Genomic DNA, 21,270 nt, shown 5'->3' on the forward strand with positions numbered 1-21,270 from the left:
CTCCCTTTAGAACTGAGTAGTTAAAACAAAACATGGGATACTCCTACGTATGACACCTAGAACTCATTAATCTGTCACTCAGCAAAATCATATCTATAGCCTTTTCAGTGTTGCTACTTTCCATATTTCTTCCCTCAAATCGGCACGATATCTTTTCTCAGATTTCCATATAACATAAAACTACCTCACAAATGAATTCGTCTCCAAATTTGATGGAAAAAGTCATAGCTGCCTAAACCACGAAGATGGATCTGATATGAGATTCCAGGTTTAGCAAATAAACAGTCCATTTTTATTAGTTGTTAAACCTACCTCAGATATTAATTCTGAATTAGTATCAGCTTCACCATTAAGCTGCTATTCATTAACAAGCGCACTCATCACAAGGTAAAGCACTCTAGAGCAAACATGCTCTTCCTAAATTCTGGCAGGTTTTAGAACTTTACCTCACACCTCATTAATGGAGAGACGTCTTTTGCTCAGGTCCTTTGATTTCCTCCATTAACAGATGGATTAGAGACACCCTGGTAATTTCTGGTTCTTTTAAAGTACAGCAGCCAAATTGCCTATAAAAAAAATAATGTTTGATAGCATTTTCTTTTAAGTTCTTGTGCTAGATCTAGTGAAGAGCTAGCATTTTCTTGGAAGACTGTTTTCTTGGAAAGAAAACAGCTGTAATAATCCTCAGCACACTTCATTCAGTGATCTCAAAGCACATTCTTGACTTTGTGTTTGCATTCTAGTAATACCTTTTCTGCTGCTTTTGTCTTGCTTCACCTGAGGAAGGAAAGCTCACTGACAGGCACCACGTGAATAGATGTTGAAACAACAATTCCTTTTCAGACACTTTATAAACCAAAGTGTCTGTTCTTAATAAAAGATGATGGAAGAACAAGGCAGCAGTCTGGTAATTAGTGTGTGAGTGCAACAGCCATTCCTTGATGTGTAACAGTGTGCCTGCTGCCTGGCTGTTCACAAAAAAGAACCAGCTGGGTGCCAGCACAGACCTGCTGCATAGCCAAAACTTTCATTTAACAGAGATGGAAGGCAGGAGCAGAAAACCTGAAAATGGCCTGTTCTTGAATCATAATAACCGGGTGAGAGGCTCGACAATGAAACTCAGAGCTACAATCCAGAAACTTCAGCACCGCTCCTCATCCTGCTCTAATGCTGCATTCATGCCACTGAAGCACATTTAAAAATCAAAAGTGTGGCATTTTACAAGAGCACTCCACAGAATTCAATTTGTTCAACTATGACAAGTCAAAGTGGCAGAATAAAGCACAAAACTATAAAATGTGATTACAAGTGAAGCATTTCTCCCTATGGATGCACTATCTCTCCAAGTTAGGAATTAGATCTGCAGTGGTAAAAGAGCAACTAACAGAAGGTGTGAGGGGCTTGCAGTACATTTGTGAAGAATAAGACTCATGACACCTCTGTATTTAATATTCCTTGGCCAGGTCTACGGATCCTCCAGCTGGACCAACTGCTAGGAGGGTTACACGTGAGCACATGAGTCACACACACATAGATTGGGTATCTCTTTACAACTGAATATCAGCATCAGCACTGACAGAAAGAGGGAAGGATGGAAAAGTGGTTAGCCTCAAATATACTGCACATTTATGTTTACTTTCTCCACTCCCCCCCCTTTTTTTTCTTTTTTTCTTTTTTACTTCACTGACATTCCCAGCTCTGTAGCCAAACCTCCACTCTTTATTTACTGGCACATAATTTACATTATGCTTGCATTATACACAAGTGCATTGAAACACACCTGAGAGATATTTAAGCACGTGGTTTTCAAAGAACCAGTAAGTGTAAATGCAACAGTCTCACAGACAAACCTCTTGAGGCACCTGCAAGCTATGTCAATGTCAAGATATTCCTGCTACACTTAAAAGAGATTAAGGTCTGGTTTCAAGCACACAAGACTGGAGGAAAGTTTCTTCAATAAAAGTTCCAGTGTCTCTCTGAAAAGAGGCTGACAAAAATAAATCCTCCTCAATTTATTTCAGAAAAAGTTCCATAATATTTTATATTTTGTTAAATCTCCAGAAACAGAAGTCTAGTGATAACATGAAAATATCTATCTTAATTTATGTGAAAGCACATTCCTATTTCCTAGCTCTCAGTTATAGTGAAAAAATGTAAAGCACAGGCAGGCTCAGAATTAGAGGAATATAAAGAAACCCCCAAAGCATTTTGAGGGCATGGTTTTCTTCTGTTTTTTTTCTGGGAGTGGGGTGTGTTGGCAGTTTTTTCATTGTTTTTAAATCTTATAATGTTGTTTGTCCTAAATCTAAAGCCACAACTCAGTAAAACTGTAACTTCTTAAGACTGGTGCAACAAATGATATTACTGAAAATACAACTGGGCTGCGCTGCAGCAGGGTTTACATAATTAATTAGGAAACATCTTCCTCTTTCAATTATAACTCGCCTTCTGTAGCAGTTTAATGGCCTGGGGTGTTGAGAGGCTGGAACTGCCGTTTTCCCATCCAAACCCCAAATAACCAAGTACTTGTCTCCATGAGGTATTTCACCATGCTCTCAGGGGAGCTGCAGTGCTCTGACACAGGCAGAGGAACAACCTCGTGCCTGTTCCCTTCGCAGCTGGATGTGGTTTGGCCGCCTGATTCCCACACGTGCTGAGCAGAGCTGCTGAGCGCTCCGGGACAGCGCCTGGACACGCTCAAGGGCTCTTTCACCGCAGAAACTGCCACACTCACCAGCACCTCGAGCTGAGCAGCTCAGCTCATCTCGTCTTGAGACATCGTAAGAGATCCCACTCAGGGCACCTCATAAGAAATGACATTGTTTCACCTTTATGAATGAATGCATTTTATAACGCATTCCTTATCTCTCGGTTATCCAATCTAATTTGACGGAGGGTGGCGATCAGGACTACAAATCATGCACGTGCACGGACATCAGCAACCCAATCTCTCCAAAGGCCACACGGTAAACATACCCTTCCAAAGAAAAATGATCAGCCCCTGGTCACAAAGCTGAACAGAATTTGGAAGCATGTGCTATGGCCTGGTTCTTACAAAATGGAGAAATTTATTTCTATTAGTAAATATTAAAGTTGTACACAGCTTCACAGACAGAGAATAAGGACCATCTGACATTTATTTAGGAAACTGAAGAAAAAAACGCCAAAACACCAAGCTGTCTGGTGACTTGTAAAGCCTTATGAGGAAAAGAAAAAGTGCATCATGTTTAGCAAATATGTTTTATAATTACTGCATAAACAGGGATTGAATGGACAATGGATATTGCACTACCTTCTGTCTTGGAGAATTTTCCCTGTGAATCCAATTTGCAAACCACCACAGGAAGTTTGTTCTGCCTCTGCCCTAGCCGTGTTTTTTTCTTGTGAGAGAAGTGTACTTGTTTGTGTTTTCCACCTAATAAAACTAAAGTTCTATCAAAATACTGCTTGCAGTCTCTGGTGATTCACACCATCTGCAAATCTCAAAACTCCCAGTACAATTCAGCAAGGAGTTTGCTCCAATTTATACATATAATGCATCAACGAGTTTGTGATGACAATACATGTTTCAATTGCAAGTATATTTATAAAATTTGCTTTAATTACCTGCACTCTCTCTGCTTATCAGAGAGACCATAACAGCTTTGAATAAGGAAGTGTTCACATAAGACTGAATATGAACTTTGCTTTCTTTCTATGCTTATGTACCCATCACAATGAAAATTTCACTTCATGCTAGAAATTAGCCATGATATCTCATTTTTAGGGAAGACACTTTTTTTCTTTTTTTTTTTTTTAATCACTGAGCACTTACAGAAACATATTTTAATTGAGAATGTGGTGGTTAAGGGTGGCAGTGAAGTTGGTGTAGGTGTGAATGCAGTGACAGCAAAGAAGTTGGATATTAGTGCCTACTGGCATCTCAGGAAAGTTAAGATAAAACAGAACTTGATGACAACCACAGAACAGAACAGTAACACCTAACATATGCTTCCTTGCCACCACCCCGTCAATGCACCACCATCCCATATTGAAGGGACTGTCTTTAATGGTTCATTTAGACAATTTGTCTCCCCTTCCATGCTTCCAGGAAGACTTCACAGTGCCTAGGCCCACAGTTCACAGGCTGACTGCAACTCATGGACATGGACAGAAGGCAGGCAGGATTAGGAGCAGGCTGCGCTCCTAAACTTCATGCCTGCACAGCAACTGATGTACAGACATACTAACTGTGTTGGGAAAATGTGTTTGAAGCATGACCATTTTGATGCAAACTGGCTGAGGCACTTTGTTGGATTTTATTGGGCAGAAGCACCAACTGAAAAAAATGTCAGTCAGGTATGAGTCAGTCCGGTAGGAATGAAAAAGGACCTGGAAGGGAAGATAAGTCACTGCCTTGACATGAGGGAGTCAGGGAGCCCATCAAGAGCTACAGAGAACAGGGACAACAAAGTGACAGATTGTGAGAACATGATTTTTTTGCTACCCAATTCCTATCATGATATGAAATGAACCTGAACAAGAAATTTAGATGTGAGGTATTCTTCATCTCTCTTTGTTCTCTGGTTGAATTGATCTGCTTAGTGCTACAAAGCAAGAGAGATAATTCAAAATTGTATGAATGGAGGGGTGACCTGCCTCAAATTTCAGTGAATTTTATTTTCTTTATCATGTTGTATTTCCTGTCTATATCCATTTGTTAAACATCTCCTATTAAAAAAGGAAAGAAGTCTCAAGTCTTGGTTTTCATCATACTTCTCCATGCAACACACTAGCTTCCCAGACCAGTGGATCTGAAATGCTGGCGTTGATGAGAACCTTAGCAACAGAGCCAAATCAAGGACAAAGAAAAAAGTGAGATGGAAAGTATTCCTTTCTTCTCTTTTCTCTCCTCAGAGTATTTTATTTTTTGAGTATTACAGTTATTATTTCACCACCTATTAATAGAAGTAAACAATAATAACTAAAAATGCTTTGCAGTTATAAATCTGCCTGCAAGACAATGAAGGTCTTTACAAAGGAACATACAATTTACATTTTTTATAATTATTCACAGAATTGGTGGCAGAAGAACCAAAGCCTCTGGATTGTCACACTATATAAAGTTTAGGGGAAACAGAGAATACTGTCAGTATACTAATAACATGAAAGTGAAACAATGCACTTCTGTCCGATTATTGTGCTGTTGTTCATCTCTAGAGCAGAACACTGCTTTAAGCAGAGCCTTTTTGGATTAAGGTTGCAAATGGTTTTAAGTCACTCAAGGGTAGAAAATTGTTCTATTTGTCAGATTTCACACTAACAATTGCATAGCATTTCTTTGCTCTACTTAGTTCAAATTTCACTAGCTGCCACTATTAAACAACCCTCCACACCGAAATCCAAAATGTGGCTCCATCCAGGGCTGCACAAACACCTGAGCACCCAGTCTGTATCTCTTTACTGAAGTTCTTTTGCCTGTAAAAGGATGCTACATTTAGGAGAACATGATTTAAACTTTTCAGGTTCTAACTGCAAGTTTAGGCAACTTAAGTAATAAAAATCTTTGTGTAATTTCTCAAGTGTTTAAGCCAGATCCTATGGCAGCTTTTCCAATGGGAAGTCCAATAGGCAGATTTAAAACCACATAATCTCCATTCTGTAAACACGACTCAAAATTATTTCCTACCTACAGAATTATGGAGGTATAATTCTGCTACTCTAAGTAAATACTGACGAAAATCCATAGAGGAAGGCTCTTTTGCTGAGAGCATGTGTGCACAAACATGCCAGCCTGCACTGCTATATTTACACCTCTGCATTCCCCTGCATAGGAAAAAACCACACGAGTGAAAATGTAAAAAAATTAAAAAACACCCCAACCCTATACAGATGGATAAAAGCAATATTACTGCATCAGCTACACAAAATCAGATTTCCAAGCCTGCAAAGAGGTGCAGGGGATACCACTAAGAATTAAGAATAAGTATCAGGCAGTCGCCTGAAACAGTCCACACCTATTAGTACAAGCATGAAAAACTCCATCCACATTGTGAAAAATCCAGAAATTAATCTTGAGGAGTACAACCACACTGTACAGAGCTTTGAGTGCCTTGATTGGAAAGTTACTTAAGTCCGTGGTACCAGTTATTACTGCAACACTGCAGATGACAGTTTGGAAAAGCAACTTGATTCCTCAATGTACAGAATTCATGTTATTAATTTTGACAAAACCATTAAAAAAACCCCAGCAACTGCAAAATTCTGTTGTGCATACAATGTTTCCAGAAGGACAATTTGACAAGCATCTATTGACAGATTTCTACAACTGCTATGAAATGGGCTTTTAAAAATAATTTCATCTAACTGCAAGGTGAAACACTTTTTACTGACTAACAACAGGATTCTGGTCACAGATTTCACTCTCTCACCACAGATACTGAAATATCTTCCCCAGCCATCCTGAAAGTGAGATGTCAACCCCCTCCTGCGGCAGAGAGACAAATGTCCCACCGATTCACCACAGACAGAGATGACCTGTGCTTTTATCACAATTTTATACCCACTCACTGTCTTCCAGTCTACACCAGCTGAAATCCAGCCAGACAAAAATCAGCTGTGCACATAAAAAGTGCATTTTGTTAAGAGAAGGAAGACAAGCAGCAAGCTGTGCAGGAGGGATGATGCTAATATAGCTGTACAGAGCCTGTTTCTAAATAGGTTAATAGTTTGCTCCCTGCAGCTAGAAGACATTTCCAAACAGACCGCAAGCGGAGGAGGAATTTTTAAGGTAAGTCCAGACTGCCATCCTTCCTTCCCTCCCAAAGAATTTCATCATTTTATTGTCACGACTTTTTTTTTTTTTTTTTTTTTTTTTTTTTTTTTTTTTTTAAACCTTACTCTACTGCATTCACTACAGGGAAGCAGTTCAGCAACCAGCAGTGTTCTGTGAATCAAACACACCCCACAACTCACCCCTCAGTGGGACACAAACACTTGCTACCAATATGAAGGAAAAAAACCCACATTTTCAATTAGCACCTAAACTGGTGAATACACATATTGTTCTGAACAGAATGGAAGCTTTTTTTGTCCATAGAGATGCAGAATTTCAGTTTAATTACATTCAGTCTGGTAGAAACAATTCTTCTACCTCAGTCGACTGAAGACTCCATGGGTCAGTGATGAAGTCAATGTCAGGGTCCGAACCAAAGGCAGCAGGTTTGGTTGGCGTTCCCAAGCACTTGTATATGTGCTCTTCTCTTTTTTCCAGTAAAATCTTACAAAGGATTTGACAGCGTTTCCCACCAGCCCCAAAGGCAAAACATCTATGCATCACTGTAGGCTGGGAGAAATGCAGGTGGAATCTCTGCAGCAATAAGGAACAGAGTACAAATCTCCCACACTCCGTGTACTTTTGACACAAGAACACCGCCAATATTCTCTTCCTGCATATGGTCTCCTCCTCCTACATGCAACAGGGTATTTAATGTGGATTCCTTATAAAACAAACAGGTTTTTCAATTTAGATAACAAGATCAAAACCTTGTAAACATTTCAATATCTAACTGCTTCTGATCTCTTCAGCATGAAAACCCCAAGATCAGTTATCCACAGAGTACCAGCGACATCAAACTGGCATGTCATTATTGGGAATGCTGTGACTTCTTAGGTATTAACTTGATTTGATGGTCAGGACTTGAAAAGCAAACAATCTGCCACAATGAGGATTCCCAGTCACAGCCACAGATTCAGCAAACTAAGAAAAGGCATCACAGACTCACAGAATGGGTCAGGTTGGAAGGAACCACAGTGTGTCCAACCTCCCTCCTCAAGCAGGGTCATCCCAGAGCACATAGCACAGGATTGTGTCCACATGGTTCTGGAATACCCCCAGTGAGGAACACTCCACAGCTCCTCTGGGCACTCTATTCCAGTGCTTGGTCTATGCACAGGAAAGAAGTTCTTCCTCATCATTCGGCTGAACCTCCTGTGCATCATCTTCTGGCCATTGCCACTTGTCCTATTGACTAAGGACAAGGCACCACTAAGAAGACCCTGGCTCTGTCCTTTTGACAACTTCCCTTCAGATACTGATAGACATTTGGTGAGGTTCCCTCTCAGTCGTCCCTTCTTGCGGTTGAACAGGCCCAGCTCCCTCAGCCTGTCCCCATAAGGGAGATGCTCCAGTGCCTTGATCAAATCAAAGGTCATTGTAACAAAGTCATACAGATTCTTGCACCAGCTTTTTCTTCTTTCCTGGAAAGAATGTAAACAAGGACCACATCTGCAGATAAACTGAACAAGCATATGTATAGAGTTAGACCAAGACTTCACTGCTAGTCTTGATCTCTTCAATGGGCCAAGAGGAAATGACGGGAGCCTGGATCCAAGCTTTACAGCTGAGGTGTAAAACTCTGAACTGTGGCTGTGATTCAGGGAATATCTAGTGCAGATGAATTGGTTTGCAGATCCCCCAGCCAAGCAGGGGGAGAAGAAAGCAGTATTATTTTCTACCCATGCCCAGGAGAGGCTGTGGAACTCTGCTTCCAGCACAAGAGATAGCACTGCTTAGCCCTTGCTTCTCTTTATACTAAATTCCATATCAACTCAGAAAACACAGTAAGAAATTAAACAACTCCAACATCTTTCTCACTGCCTCTATATCACAGATGCATCACTAGAGATCTGTACATCTGCTACTTGCATAGGCCAAATTCTTCACTCTCCAGTTTTTCCCGCACCAAAGTGGGGACAGGCTAGACATAAGTTGGTGAAACACCTGTACAAGAGGCTGGCCAGGTGCCGAAGGTAGGAGGAAAGGTGGTCTGGTTACAGTGGACCAATGGCTGGTTTATTCTGTCTGGAAGCAAGATAACTGCCAACCTATAGATGTGAGAGGGTTTACTCTTCTGCCCTTGTTTTTCCTAAAAAATTACAAACAATTTCTAATTTATTTCACCTTAAATTCAGTGTGCTCCCATGCAATGTTTCTACTTGTCTTTTTATTCTCATCAGAATTACAGTATATGCAAGGAGAAACACACAGATGCATTACAGCCACAAAGCTCCATCTTCATAAATTATTCTCAAAATGAACTGGAGCACTTTTTTTATTACTTAACAGCCCAAAGCTAATAATCCAAACCTAGGAATAAACAGGCTGTTTCTGCAGAATAAATTCAGGGAAAGAATGTAGTAAACAGATGGGAAAATGTACAAAAATAGGTACAACTACAAAAAAATATTTGCCCCAAAGAAGAGGAAAAGAGAATGAGATCAAAAGAGAAGATTCTTTTCAGTATCAGTAGATAAAAGTCATGGGTGAGAGACTGGCCAGCTGGCTGGTGCTGTCTCTAAGCAAGTATCGAATCGTATCACCACAACAGAATTTGTTCTTTTCTTAAGCTTCCAAAGACGCCTACATATTGCTCCAAGTTATTATTTTGATATTTTAAAGTTCTGTTATGCTGATATATGCTTGCGGGAAGCATTATCTTCCTTTCCCCCACACACTCCTTAGTTTTCCTCTCAGGTTTCTCGTTGCTGCTGCTACTTTTCCCTCCTCTCCCATGTTCTCCATTCCTACAAGCAGCAATTTATGCACATTCACCAAAATGCAGGGGACACATTAAGGAATCTGGGTTCTGTCACTAAAAAATCTGTTCAAGCATGTCACACATTACACCATACCCACACAGAAGACTCATCACACGGGCTGTCCAAAAGCATCCACCACCTGAACTAACCATACCTTCTGGATTCAGGCAGCCTCTTCTGCTCAAATAATTGCCTCTCAAATGAGAATGAGAACACAGCAATCTTCCCTCTTTTTAGTTCCTTGCTCATACATGGGATTTTCTTCCTCTCATTTCCTCTTTCCTTCACATCTTTCTCCCTGAAGTCCTCGCTCCCACAGCTCGATTTTCCCCCTTCCCACATCATTTTTATTCCCCATTACTCACTCAGCAGTGGTTTCTATTGATGCTGTCTCAGAAAGAAGCCCCTGGCAGGCAGAAATTCTGCTGGATCTGTGCTTCCTGCCTTCTCGTGGCACAGCAGGAGCTCAGCTAGACCAGCAAGAGGCAGGGCAATGGAACAGGGGCTCTTCTAATGCAGGCAGCATCAGGCAGGGATGACCAGATTAAAGACCTTACCAAGTTTTCTTTCTTTGCCTAAAAGACGCCAGGCAGAACTTGGAGGAAATAACTCCAAGGCCAAGACACACACACACACGAAATGTCCTTCAGCCACACGTCTGTGTTTGCGGGGCTCAGGCAAGGGGAAGCAATAAAGCAGCACTGGAGCTGTGTTCGCAGAAAAGAGGCAAGGGGAAGGGACACAGCTATGTGTAAAAGTGACCAAAAATTGAGATTAAAAGAACAGCAACCCAAAAAGCATCCTCATCTGTTCAGCCATGTTCTCACCAAACTCCTTAGTGTAATTACAGGAGGATGATTAAAGATAAGGATACATTTCAGCATAGCTCCAAACAGGCCTGTCACTTGGATGATCAGCAAATCAATTTTCTAAAGGATCTGATAATAGTGTTTATATAATACCGAGGGAAGAATGACTCTGAAGCACATGCAATTAAATTGATTTCAGTGGAGCCTTCATTATGTTTGCTTATAAGTGCCCATTCTGTGAACGCAGAAAGAAGCTTCTCGTTAGATGGCGATACAATGTGAACTATTTAGCCCAAACTCATAGCATGATAAAATAATAATGCAACAGAAGATTGACTAAACAATTACACACTTGAAACTGTGACTCATACACAGCATGAAGATGGTTGGCATTTAAATGCATTTAAAAAATCAAATGTCGTTCTATTAAAAAAATGGTGCTTGTATCAACAATGCCTGGCACTCGCACACTATCTGGTATGAGATAATTGCAAGGGCTATAAGTTACTAATTATCTGCATTTTACTGTAGGTTTCCTTAATTCTGTAGGCTTTGGTTTCTCCAGCAATATGCTCAAGACTTCCAGATGAATTTTAAAAACTCCATCCTATATTTGACAACTAGAATATGACATGACCGGCAAAAGCATAGAAATACAAAAGGACCCCAAACCAACTCAGATTTTTCATGACCTGTTACATTGGTGAGGGAGTTGCAAGCCGTGTACAATGGGAGAACTCAGTGATGGCACTACTTCTTCATCTCCCTTAAATTCTGCTTCATATGTTCACATTATCAAAACTGGAGCCACAAGTTCAGCACTTCTACAGTATCTTGCTGAGAAAACTTACTTCCATTGTAAATGTTTTGTGATTTCAATGTAGCTTTCAACAATGACATTCCTAAAATAAATCCTTGCTTTACAGCAATACCTTTTCAATGGGAAGCAGAGAAAAACATGAAGACTTTTGTCCTGCCTTCACAAGGTGCATTGATGTCTCTCTGAATTTAAACCTGCCCTCTATTTAAAGCCATTCCCTCTTGCTCTTTCACTTTGTAAAAAGTACCTCTCCAGCTCTCTTGTAGGCGCTGTTCCAGCACTGGAAGGTACTATAAGGTCTCCCTGGAGCGTTCTTGTCTCCAAGCTGAACAATTCCAATTCTTTCAGCCTCCTCAGGGTGCTCCAAACTTCCGCGCATCTTTGTGGAACTATACTGGACCTACTCTAACAGCCACATTCTTTTGCTGATGGCCCCAGAGCTGGACCCAGCACTCCAGGTGGGGTGTCAGGAGAGCACAGTGGAGGGGGAGAAGCCCCTCCCTTGACCTGCTGGTCACAGCTCTGTTGATGCAGCCCAGGACACGTTTGGCTTTCTGGGCTGTGAGCACACATTGCCGGGTCATGCTGAGCTTCTCACCAACCAACACCCCTGAGTCCTCCTCAGGGCTCCTCTCAATCCATTCTCCACCCTGCCTGTATTTGTGCTTGGGACTACCCTGACACAGGTGCAGGATCTGGTCCTTGGCCTTGTTGAATGTCACGAGGCTCACACAGGCCCACCTCTCCTGCTTCAAGGTCCCTCTGGATGGCATCCCTTCCCTCCCACGAGCTGACCACACCCCATGGCCTTGTGTCATTAAACCTGCTGAGGGTGACCTTGGTCCTACTTTCTATGTCACCAGAGAGGTTTAACAGCATCGGTCCCAATTCTGACCCCTGAGGAACACCACTTTTCACTGGTCACAACAACGGAGCTGTTGACCTCAACTCTGAGAGTGCAACTATCCAGTCAATTCCTTATCCACTGAGTTATCCATCTGTCTAATGCATGTCTCTCCAGCTTAGGGGCAGGGATGTCATTCAGGACAGTGCCAAATACTAGGCACAAGTCCAGGCAGATGACATCTGTTGCTCCTCCCTCATCCGCCAACAATGTAATCCTGTTGCAAAAGGCCACCAAATTTCTCAGCGTGATTTGCCCTTAGTAAGGCTGTGTTGGCTATCACCAACCATTTCTTTCTTTTCCATGCGCCTTAGCATGGCATCTAGGAGGATATGCTCCATGATCTTGCATTTAGTTTCCTGGTGTGGGTTCCACAGAAGTCAGCACAAAACTTTTCACAGGGTAGTGCACCATGAAGACGACAGAGAAATCAGAAGCTGCACCACAGAAATTCCAGCCATATGTAAGAAAACAATGTTCACAGTGCAATGAGTGAAGTACTGGAACAAGTTCTCAGACTTGCAGAATCACAGAGTGGATCAGGTTGGAAGCGACCACAGTTGGTTGTCTCGTCAAACCTTCTGCTCAAGCAAGGTCATCCCAGAGCACATGGCACAGGATTGTGTCCACATGGTTCTGGAATACCTTCAGTGAGGGACACTCCATAACTTCTCTGAGCAATCTGTTCCAGTGCTCAGTTACCTGCAAATAAAGAACTTTTCCTTCATCCTCCAGTGGAACTTCCTGTGCATCAGCTTCTGCCCATTGCCTCTTGTCCTATTGATTGGCACCACTCTAGAAGAGCCTGGTCCATCCTCTTCACACTCTCCCTTCAGATACTGGCATTGATGAGGTTCCCTTTCAAGGCAGGCTCAGAACAGGCTCAGCTTCCTCAGCCTTTCCTTGTAAGAGAGATGCTCCAGTCCCCTGATCACCTTCATAGCCCTCTGCCGGACCTGCTCCAGCAGCTCCATGTCTCTTGTACTGAGGAGCCCAGAACTGGACACAGCATCCAGATGTGCCTCAGCAGAGAGACAGGATCACACACCCTGACCTGCTGGCAACAGTTTTCCCAATGCATCCCTGGATACCATTGGTCTTCTTGGCCACAAGGACACACTGCTGGCTCAGGGACAGCTTGCTGTCCAACCAGACCCCCAGGTCCTTCTCCACAGAGCTGCTCCCCAGCAGGCCAGCCCCCAGCCTGTACAGGTGCACGGGGTTAGTCCTCCACAGGTGCAGGACCCTGCATTTGCCCTTGCAGAACTTCAGGCAGTTCTTCTCTGCCCATCTCTCCATCCTGTTGAGGTCCTTTTGAAGGGCTGCACAGCCCTCTGAGGTATCAGCCCCTCCTCCAGCTTGCTGTCATCAGTGAACTTGCTGAGGAGGCAAGTGCCCCTTCATCCAAGTCATGGATGGGTGAAAGTGGGTGGATAAGTTAAACAGCACTGGGCCCAGTATCGACCCTTAGGATTGTGACAGGCCTCTCCTGTGCCGTGGATTACAACCCTCTGAGATCCGCCATTCAACCAGCTCCAAATCCACCTCACTGTCCATTCATCCAGTCCAGACTTCCTAAGTTTGCCTACGAGGATGTTGTTAGAGTGAAGAAAGCCTTGCTGAAGTCAAGGTGGACAATATCCACTGCTCTACCCTCAACCATCCAGGCGGTGTTTCATACCTCCACCTATGGAGAGTTCGTAAGTGATCTGGACAGGACCTTGAGCAGCCCGGCCTAACTTTGAAATTAGGCTTCCCTTGAAGAAGAGATCTGACGATGATTTCCTAGATTTCTTCCACTCAAAATTATTCTATGAACCTTTTATTATTTCTTTTAACAGGAACAGGACATTTCTGAAGTTGTAATTACTACCAAGGAACACAGGAACCGTTCTGTTAATAAAATTGCTTCCTGTTCTCTGCAAACCATCATGGTCACAAGCTGAATTTTTTACAGGGAACTTCCAACTGTGAAACACTGTTTGATTTACTAGGTCACCTTCCAGTGTTTGACATTCTTCTGCCTTTACCCCAGCAGCTGACTCTGTCCTGTGACTTTAAGTGACTCTTTTCAGAATGGAAATAATAATAATTCTTACTTGTTTGATGTGGGTGAGATATTTTGTTTCCACAGAAATTGGAAGTGTTTTCCAAATTATCATCACCAGAAGAGTAAGCCTCCCAGTATCCCCAGTTTACAATTTAAGTGAGATCTAGTTCCATTGCCTGGTAGAGTCACCTCCAGCTGTCAGCAGCCACAGTGGTCATAAATGAAGGGCATGTCACAGGCACTGACAAAGAGGAATGGGTCAAAGAGATGTCTGTTATCTGTATGGAAAACATTCTCTGCTGAGCTTCTTCCTCCTTATGAAAGGTACTTTGCTGAAAGGATATTTATGTTGGGGTGAGAGTAATCCACTAAGACAGAGGTCTGAGGGCTGAATTCAATGTTTTAAATGTGATTTAATGTAGTATGTGGTGGCTGAATAAACAAATACACGTAATGAACTATAAACTCATGCCTCTGACTCAATCTAAAAGTTTTACTCACGGTCTAATAAAACATGACAGCTATATTGCCTTGCTTATTAGCAAGCATGGCAGTTATTTAAAAGCACTAGAAATACATTATTTACCAATTTGGATATAAATCCCTTTAGTAAGTAGATTTTACAACTAATCCTAAAACCAAAAACCCCTTGGATATGTGACAACCAAATAACATTTAAATAGCTCTCTGCACATACTGTGGGAGGCACAAGACCCCACAGAATAATTTATTTTACACAGATAGTGGAGTCACTGTGACTTGTGAGGCATCTGGAATTACAGCCAGTGGCAAACACACAACAATTTTAAATCTTTCTCCAAGTAAATCTCATCATGACAGTTCAAGCATACACAGAGATCCTGCTTAATCTTTCCACAGTATTTAAGTCTGTGTTGGAGCCCATAGACTTCTATGATCTTTTTAATTATTATTTAAGCAGGGCAAGGTTACTAAAGTAAGATACACCTATTTCCCAATACATAAGATTCAGTTTGCTCCACAGCCTGTGCTGCCTGGCCTAATATCTGTCCGTCAGCATTAATGTGACAAACTTTTGAAAGAAAAGTTGTAAGGGAACTGTCAAGCTATGTTATAGCCAGGGCAATCTGGCTGTGCTCTGTCTTTAAAAAGAGTGGAAATATCAGACTCATTCCTTAAACTGTCCTGACTATAAAACCTTCAGGGACAATGCGCGTAGCTGCTTAGGCAAGAAAAGAAATTTTCAAGAAATATGTATAACATAACAGCAACAGCATTTGTGCTCCCCTTCATCAAGCCTTAATCTGATTTTATTTTTAAGCACATAATTATCCACCATTCTCAGAGAAATGCATTAATGACTCATTAAAGAAAAGTGTTGAACTCCAATATCTGAAAGAAATTCAGGCTTGACCATAAGTCTGTAAGGAAATTACTTTCTTTTCAAGACAGGCTCTAAAGCATTGCAAAGATATTAAATTGAGATGACTGGTAGCCTTCACTGGAGAGCAGCACAGGTTCAAGTTAGATCACAGATCTCTTTACAGGTTTCAGGTAAGGCTGAGCTCTCCTCCAAACCTAAGCTGCAGAAACAATAGGACACAGATACACGGAGAAGATTGACAGATCAGTGCGACGTTTGTGACCAAAGTGTTTTGCTAAACTGAATTGGCTGTCAAGCCAAGCTTATGTGCTTTCTATGTATCTTCAAAATTAAGGCTGTACAATTATTTTAGGCTAAGAATCTTATGAGGAAGCCTAAGTAAGTCAGAAACCAAATACTCACCAAATTCCATATTCATAACACTTTGAGAGCTTCAGAATTTTTTACTTGAGCTATTGAAACTTGAGTGCTAATAAAACACAGCCCACATAACCAGGACACTACAGTGACAAAAAACAGAAGTGGCAACATTTTACATGTGTATAGCACCTTCTGTCAGAAAGCAAAGACGTTTTAAGAATAGCTCTTAAATAAAGTGGCAGGCAGTACTAGCAGTTTAGTTCCATTACTCACACTTAGCAAATGAAAAAACAAGGCATAGATAACTGAAGGTGTCTGATAAATATAGCACACAAAGCCATCAGCAGAAACAACACTGAATACAGATTCCAAGGGCTTCATTCCCTGGTGTTTGCAAAAAAGGGATGCTTTGATTAAAACTACTAGTCAATCTTAGCCTCTGTTCAGTCACTGCTTACCACTGTTTTTAATTATACTTGTGAACTTGTTAACTGTTGATCGAAGCCAAAGTTTTATTTAGGTAGTTTATTAAGAGTAATACTATCCTCACACTTCAAAAGAAAAATAAGGTGGTGTGGGGGGCATAAAGCAAAAAAGCTCCCTCTCCTGCTGCTTTATTCTCCTTATGCTTGGCTCAAGTAGCTGCCATCACTTTCAACACACACCACTCTTGTTGTGCCAAAGAGCTGTTCCTGGATTCACCTGCATTCACAACTATATCAAAATATTCCAAAAAGCATGCAGTGTGGTACAACTTCTCAGACTGGCACTGCAAATTTTTTCACTGGCATGATACACCCCTGATACTTTCTGGCAATCCTTAGGTTATGAAGCAGTCATATGCAAAGATATGCTCATATGATTTGAAGAGGAGATGGTCCACCATGGAAATTCTTTTCTTGTTAACGGTAACGTTCTTGGTATTTATGAATTGTTTTCATGTGGTATTATAAGATGGACCACTTTGAAAAGCTCTTTTCTTACAGCTTTCCTTTAAATAACAAATCTCAAAGCAAGTCTTTTCATCTTAAAATATCACCAGAAGGGAAGGACTCATATTACTCAAAACCAATATACTTTAAGAAAATACAGAGCTGCAGGACTCAACACAAGCATATATCTTTTTAACTGAGAACAAATAAGGCACAACTTGGTCAACTTCAGTTAACTTCACTTGAGTCAACTCAGAGGAGCTACACTAGAAACTAATGTGGTGTGTCAAGTCTTGTCGGGAGTTCAAACAGACTTGACATGGCTCAGTTCAATGTTAACAGGAAGCTAAAATCTTCGTTCAAGATCATTTAGGAGTGGAATAAAAGTGATTAGTTAAAAGCTGCATATAAAGAAGAATAAGAACTGAGAACAGTAAAACAAAGTGTCTGTGATAGTTAGTAGGAAGACTAACACTGTTCTTGAGCTTACAACAAGATCAGATGAGGATATCAAATGACGTAGTTAGTAGACCAAATTCTGCTGTTAGCTGTATCACACACTTCTACATGGTGTTTCTAATACTGTGACATTACAGTTGGAGGTAATGTGGTCACTGAACAACCTAAGTGCTTTTAAAATTCCTCTGTCACAGGGTGTCACATTGATTTCATGTAGTACATGGAGATTTTCAAGTCCTTTTCTTCCGTTTAATATATATCAGTGAAATTACAGCAATAATGCATTAAGATAATTCTTGTGCAGAGTTTAAACAAATGTTTCTGATAATATTCAATTTGGTTTTGTTGGGAGGTTTTTTACGACAGACACGTCTGGCTACCTATACAAGAAGATCACTCAGAGGCAGAAAAATATTATAATATATTCCAGATATCTGGAGGACTGTGTGCATTTTTTTACAATTCCTTTAAAATTCTCTGACCAGCTTCATTCCATCTGCTTCCAAAGAATAAGGAACACAGGGATGTATAGATAGTCTTTAACTTCCTAGAGGAAATGCATCAGATAAGCATAGTGTTGAAAAATAAAAATCCTCATCTTACTCTCTTGTTTTGGTTGTACAATTTTTTTGAACCTATTAGATCAATATGAATGAAAATTTTAATTCATCTGACTTGCCAGCAGGAAGAAAATGAAATTTTATTTGATCTGCTGTTAGATCATTCCAGATACATGCCCAAACCTCATTCAGCTTCAGGTTAGAACAATATCAAGTCCAAATGCTACAGATTTTCCTTATCCTTTAAAATAATTTACAAAATATAAATTCTCATTCTCAGAAATCTTCCAAAGTGATGGGATGCTCAGATTATTCATACTTATTCTTAACAGCAGAATGTCTTAAAAAAATAAACAGGAAAATATAATTATTGAAACACTCTTCTGCCATTATTAGAACCTATGTACATTACTGTCCCTTTCCAGTATATTATAGTAGAAGAAAAATCAGGTCACAGGGATGGAGTAGGAGTTTTGTTTCTTGGGAAGATTTTCACAACTGAGATGTTTAAGGTAAAAGAAACTCCTATGACTCAATATGTAACTTACAGAAGAAACCAGACTGTACCAGTTCTTATAGAAAGGATAATAATAATCCTTGTGTTCTGTGTACGTGGATAACACATACACCTAAAAGTTTATTTTGGATGGGTGTTAAATATGTTATTCTATGACTTTTCTTCATAAACCATGTATTTTAATAGATTTTTTCCATTTACTAGAAATTATAGTGCCAATTCTTTCTCTCTTACAACAGAAGAACATTTCCAGCTATTTTTCACTTCAGTCCCTCAACATTTTTTTTAACAGACGCAAGAAACATGCAGCATAAACATAAGTGTATCAAGAAAAGGTTTTCTTTCCTAGTTGCCTTTACAGAGCTCTTGTACTGAGGGATTGCTCTTCATGAATTTATAGACTGAAATGTAAAAGAATGTTTCACTAAGAATAAATTTGTAGTAACTACACTCATTTATGGGAGAATAATTTACCAGATTTGCTACAAGTCCTTTATGAATCCACACGACAACAACTCCAGACTCAAAAAAAAGAGGACACAGTGACAGACTTGAAATACATAAAACAACCATTGAAATTGCTGCAGTTTAATTTGTAGCTAGAAATTCAAAGGAGAGCACACTTCTAACTCTAAGCCCCTTGAGGAAGCTGTGGAATTCTCACTTTTGGAGACCTAAAGGTTGGCAGAAGAGGAGGAGTGAAAACATGAGTAATAATCTAAATTTTACTACTCCTTTTTTCAGAGTAGTGCAGTAGCTGCCTGCCAGAGATCCTTTCCTGCCTTGCAGTACTTGACATCACAACAGCACTCGGCACTGCCATCACATCTTTCTGGTTTCCTTAATAAAAAACCCCAAACTTGTAACAGTCCCATGAAAAGTACAAAATAAGTAAATTTCAAAGCATTCTCACACCAAAAGGATTTCTTTCATAGTGCTAATATAACTAAGATAGCAGCTTTACTTTCATTTCAATAAAAATAAATTCTGAATCTCCCTTGCTTGTTAATCAAAGGAGGATTTTCCTTTTAATCATACTCCATCAGGTGCTACCTGATGTGGAAGCATCCATGAGACTCGCTCTGTTTTCCAACTTATCTTGTTCCATCCTGAATGCTTACAGCACGGAGTTATCGTGTAGCACACATAAAGTGCAATTAATTCTAAAATATGTAACAGTTCAAAAGAATTGCAAGTTATGCATTAGGATGATTTCACATCTTCTGAGTTACACGCTTACGCCTACCACAGACACACAGTGAACAGTAAGGAACGAGCACCAACCCCGCGGAGGTCAATTAATGAAGGTGGACCACAATATGCGGGTCACGCATCAGAAGGATGAGAGAGTTTCCCATTCAACCCAGACTTTTTAGGAAGTTATTAATGTAGTAATTACTGAAGGGAATTCTTCATCAGGTACGATGTTTCCCCGTCACAGCGCTCCACTGGCAGGCAGGAGAAGCAGATGTTGTCACCGGGAGAGCTCCCGCCGGGGCACGGCGGGCGCTGAGCCGCGGGCAGCGCCCAACTCCGCCGCCAGCGCGGGGCTGGGGCGGCGCTCAGCCTGCGAGCGCTGCCCGGCAGCGGGGACCGCGCTGCCGCTGACCCCGAGCTGCCACAGACCCGCGGCCAGGGCTCCTTGCGCTTATAGCAGCGCGATAAACACCGTCCCTCGGGCAGAGTTCTTACGGCAAGCTCCGTCCGCCCCGGCCCCGCCGCGGGACGCTGCGCCCCGGCTGCCCAGGCCAGGGGCTGCCGGCCGCCGCCTCAGCCCGCCCCGCTCCCTCACGGCACGACCCTCCGCACCGGGGCTGGAGCCGCCTCCGGCGCGGGGCCCGCGGGGCTGGGGTACTCACATGCCAGATGGCGAAGAAGATGAGGGCGGCGCAGAGGACCAGCGACAGCATGTAGCAGAAGGCGGCGAAGGTGAAAGCCATGGCGGGGAGAGCACTCCGCGCCCCCTCCGCCGGGCGGGAGGTGCCGCGGGCGAGCGGCGGCCCCGGAGCGACAGCGCGGCGAGCGGAGCGGGCAGCGCCGCACGCAGCCGGGGCCGGGCCCGCCCCGACCCCCGCAACGCCCCCGGCCCGGCCCGGCCCGGCCCGGCCCGGCCCCTCCGCCGCGACGCCCACCCCGCGGAGGCCCCGCGGTGGGCGGCCCCCAGGGCCGGTGCGGGCGGGGTGCGCTGGGGCCCGGGGCTCGGCGGTGAGGAGAGGAGCTGGGCTGGGCTGGCGGGGGGCTTGTTCCGCCGCTCGAGCGTCTGCAGGCAGAGAGAGCCGCGTGGTTCTGACTGAAATCCTGTCACGACAGCGTGAGAGGAAGGAGCGTGGGCTGGGATCAGTTCAGGCCAAATCTTGAGAAGATAATTATGTACCTAAACTTGAATTGCTTTGATGGGTTTTTTTTTACGTTTGTTTTTTTTTTCCTTTCAGAGTCAGTTAAATCGGGTGAAAGATTCCCCAGGCTCCGTGGGTGGACCAGCGGTGGAGTGTCCATCCTCTGATGGAGAGGGGACAGGAACCCAACCCAAGAGCTCATGAACCAAAGCAGAGTAGCTCAGCAAAGCAGGATCAGTCTGCCCTTTCCCATCGGGTGAAAAAGGTATTTACTGTTGGGATAAATAAATAAAGCCTTTCTTAACTGCCACTGCTTTCAGGTATATGCAATATCCAAATTGCTGAAGTACATATGTAAAATAACAAAGGAAGAGCAAGCTTCTGCCTTGTTTTATCTTTAATGGGTGGATCCCTTCATACCTTGTCTTTTTCGGCATCTACAGTGTCTCTAGACACAACTTAGCCATCCCTGCAGATCTGGTTAAATTTACTGTCAAAAGTTCTTCCACTTCTTTAGAGCACATCGGCTGGCACAATACAGCAGGTTTGCAAGCAAAAGGTTTCCACAGGATCATCAGAAG

General features: G+C 42.3%; 1 protein-coding gene across 1 annotated transcript in view; it reads right to left on the reverse strand.

Moving 5' to 3' along the window:
* Positions 1-20,344, reverse strand: part of CNIH3 (cornichon family AMPA receptor auxiliary protein 3) — a 44,102-nt gene extending 23,758 nt beyond the window's left edge. Inside the window, exon 1 of the mRNA XM_040060220.2 lies at positions 20,213-20,344. Coding sequence (XP_039916154.1) covers positions 20,213-20,293 — 81 coding nt within the window. The 5' untranslated portion in view covers positions 20,294-20,344. The remainder of the gene's footprint in view (positions 1-20,212) is intronic.
* Between the last annotated feature and the right edge of the window lie 926 nt (positions 20,345-21,270).

Source organism: Hirundo rustica, chromosome 3 (genome assembly GCF_015227805.2).
Source record: "Hirundo rustica isolate bHirRus1 chromosome 3, bHirRus1.pri.v3, whole genome shotgun sequence".
NCBI classification, from domain to species: domain Eukaryota; kingdom Metazoa; phylum Chordata; class Aves; order Passeriformes; family Hirundinidae; genus Hirundo; species Hirundo rustica.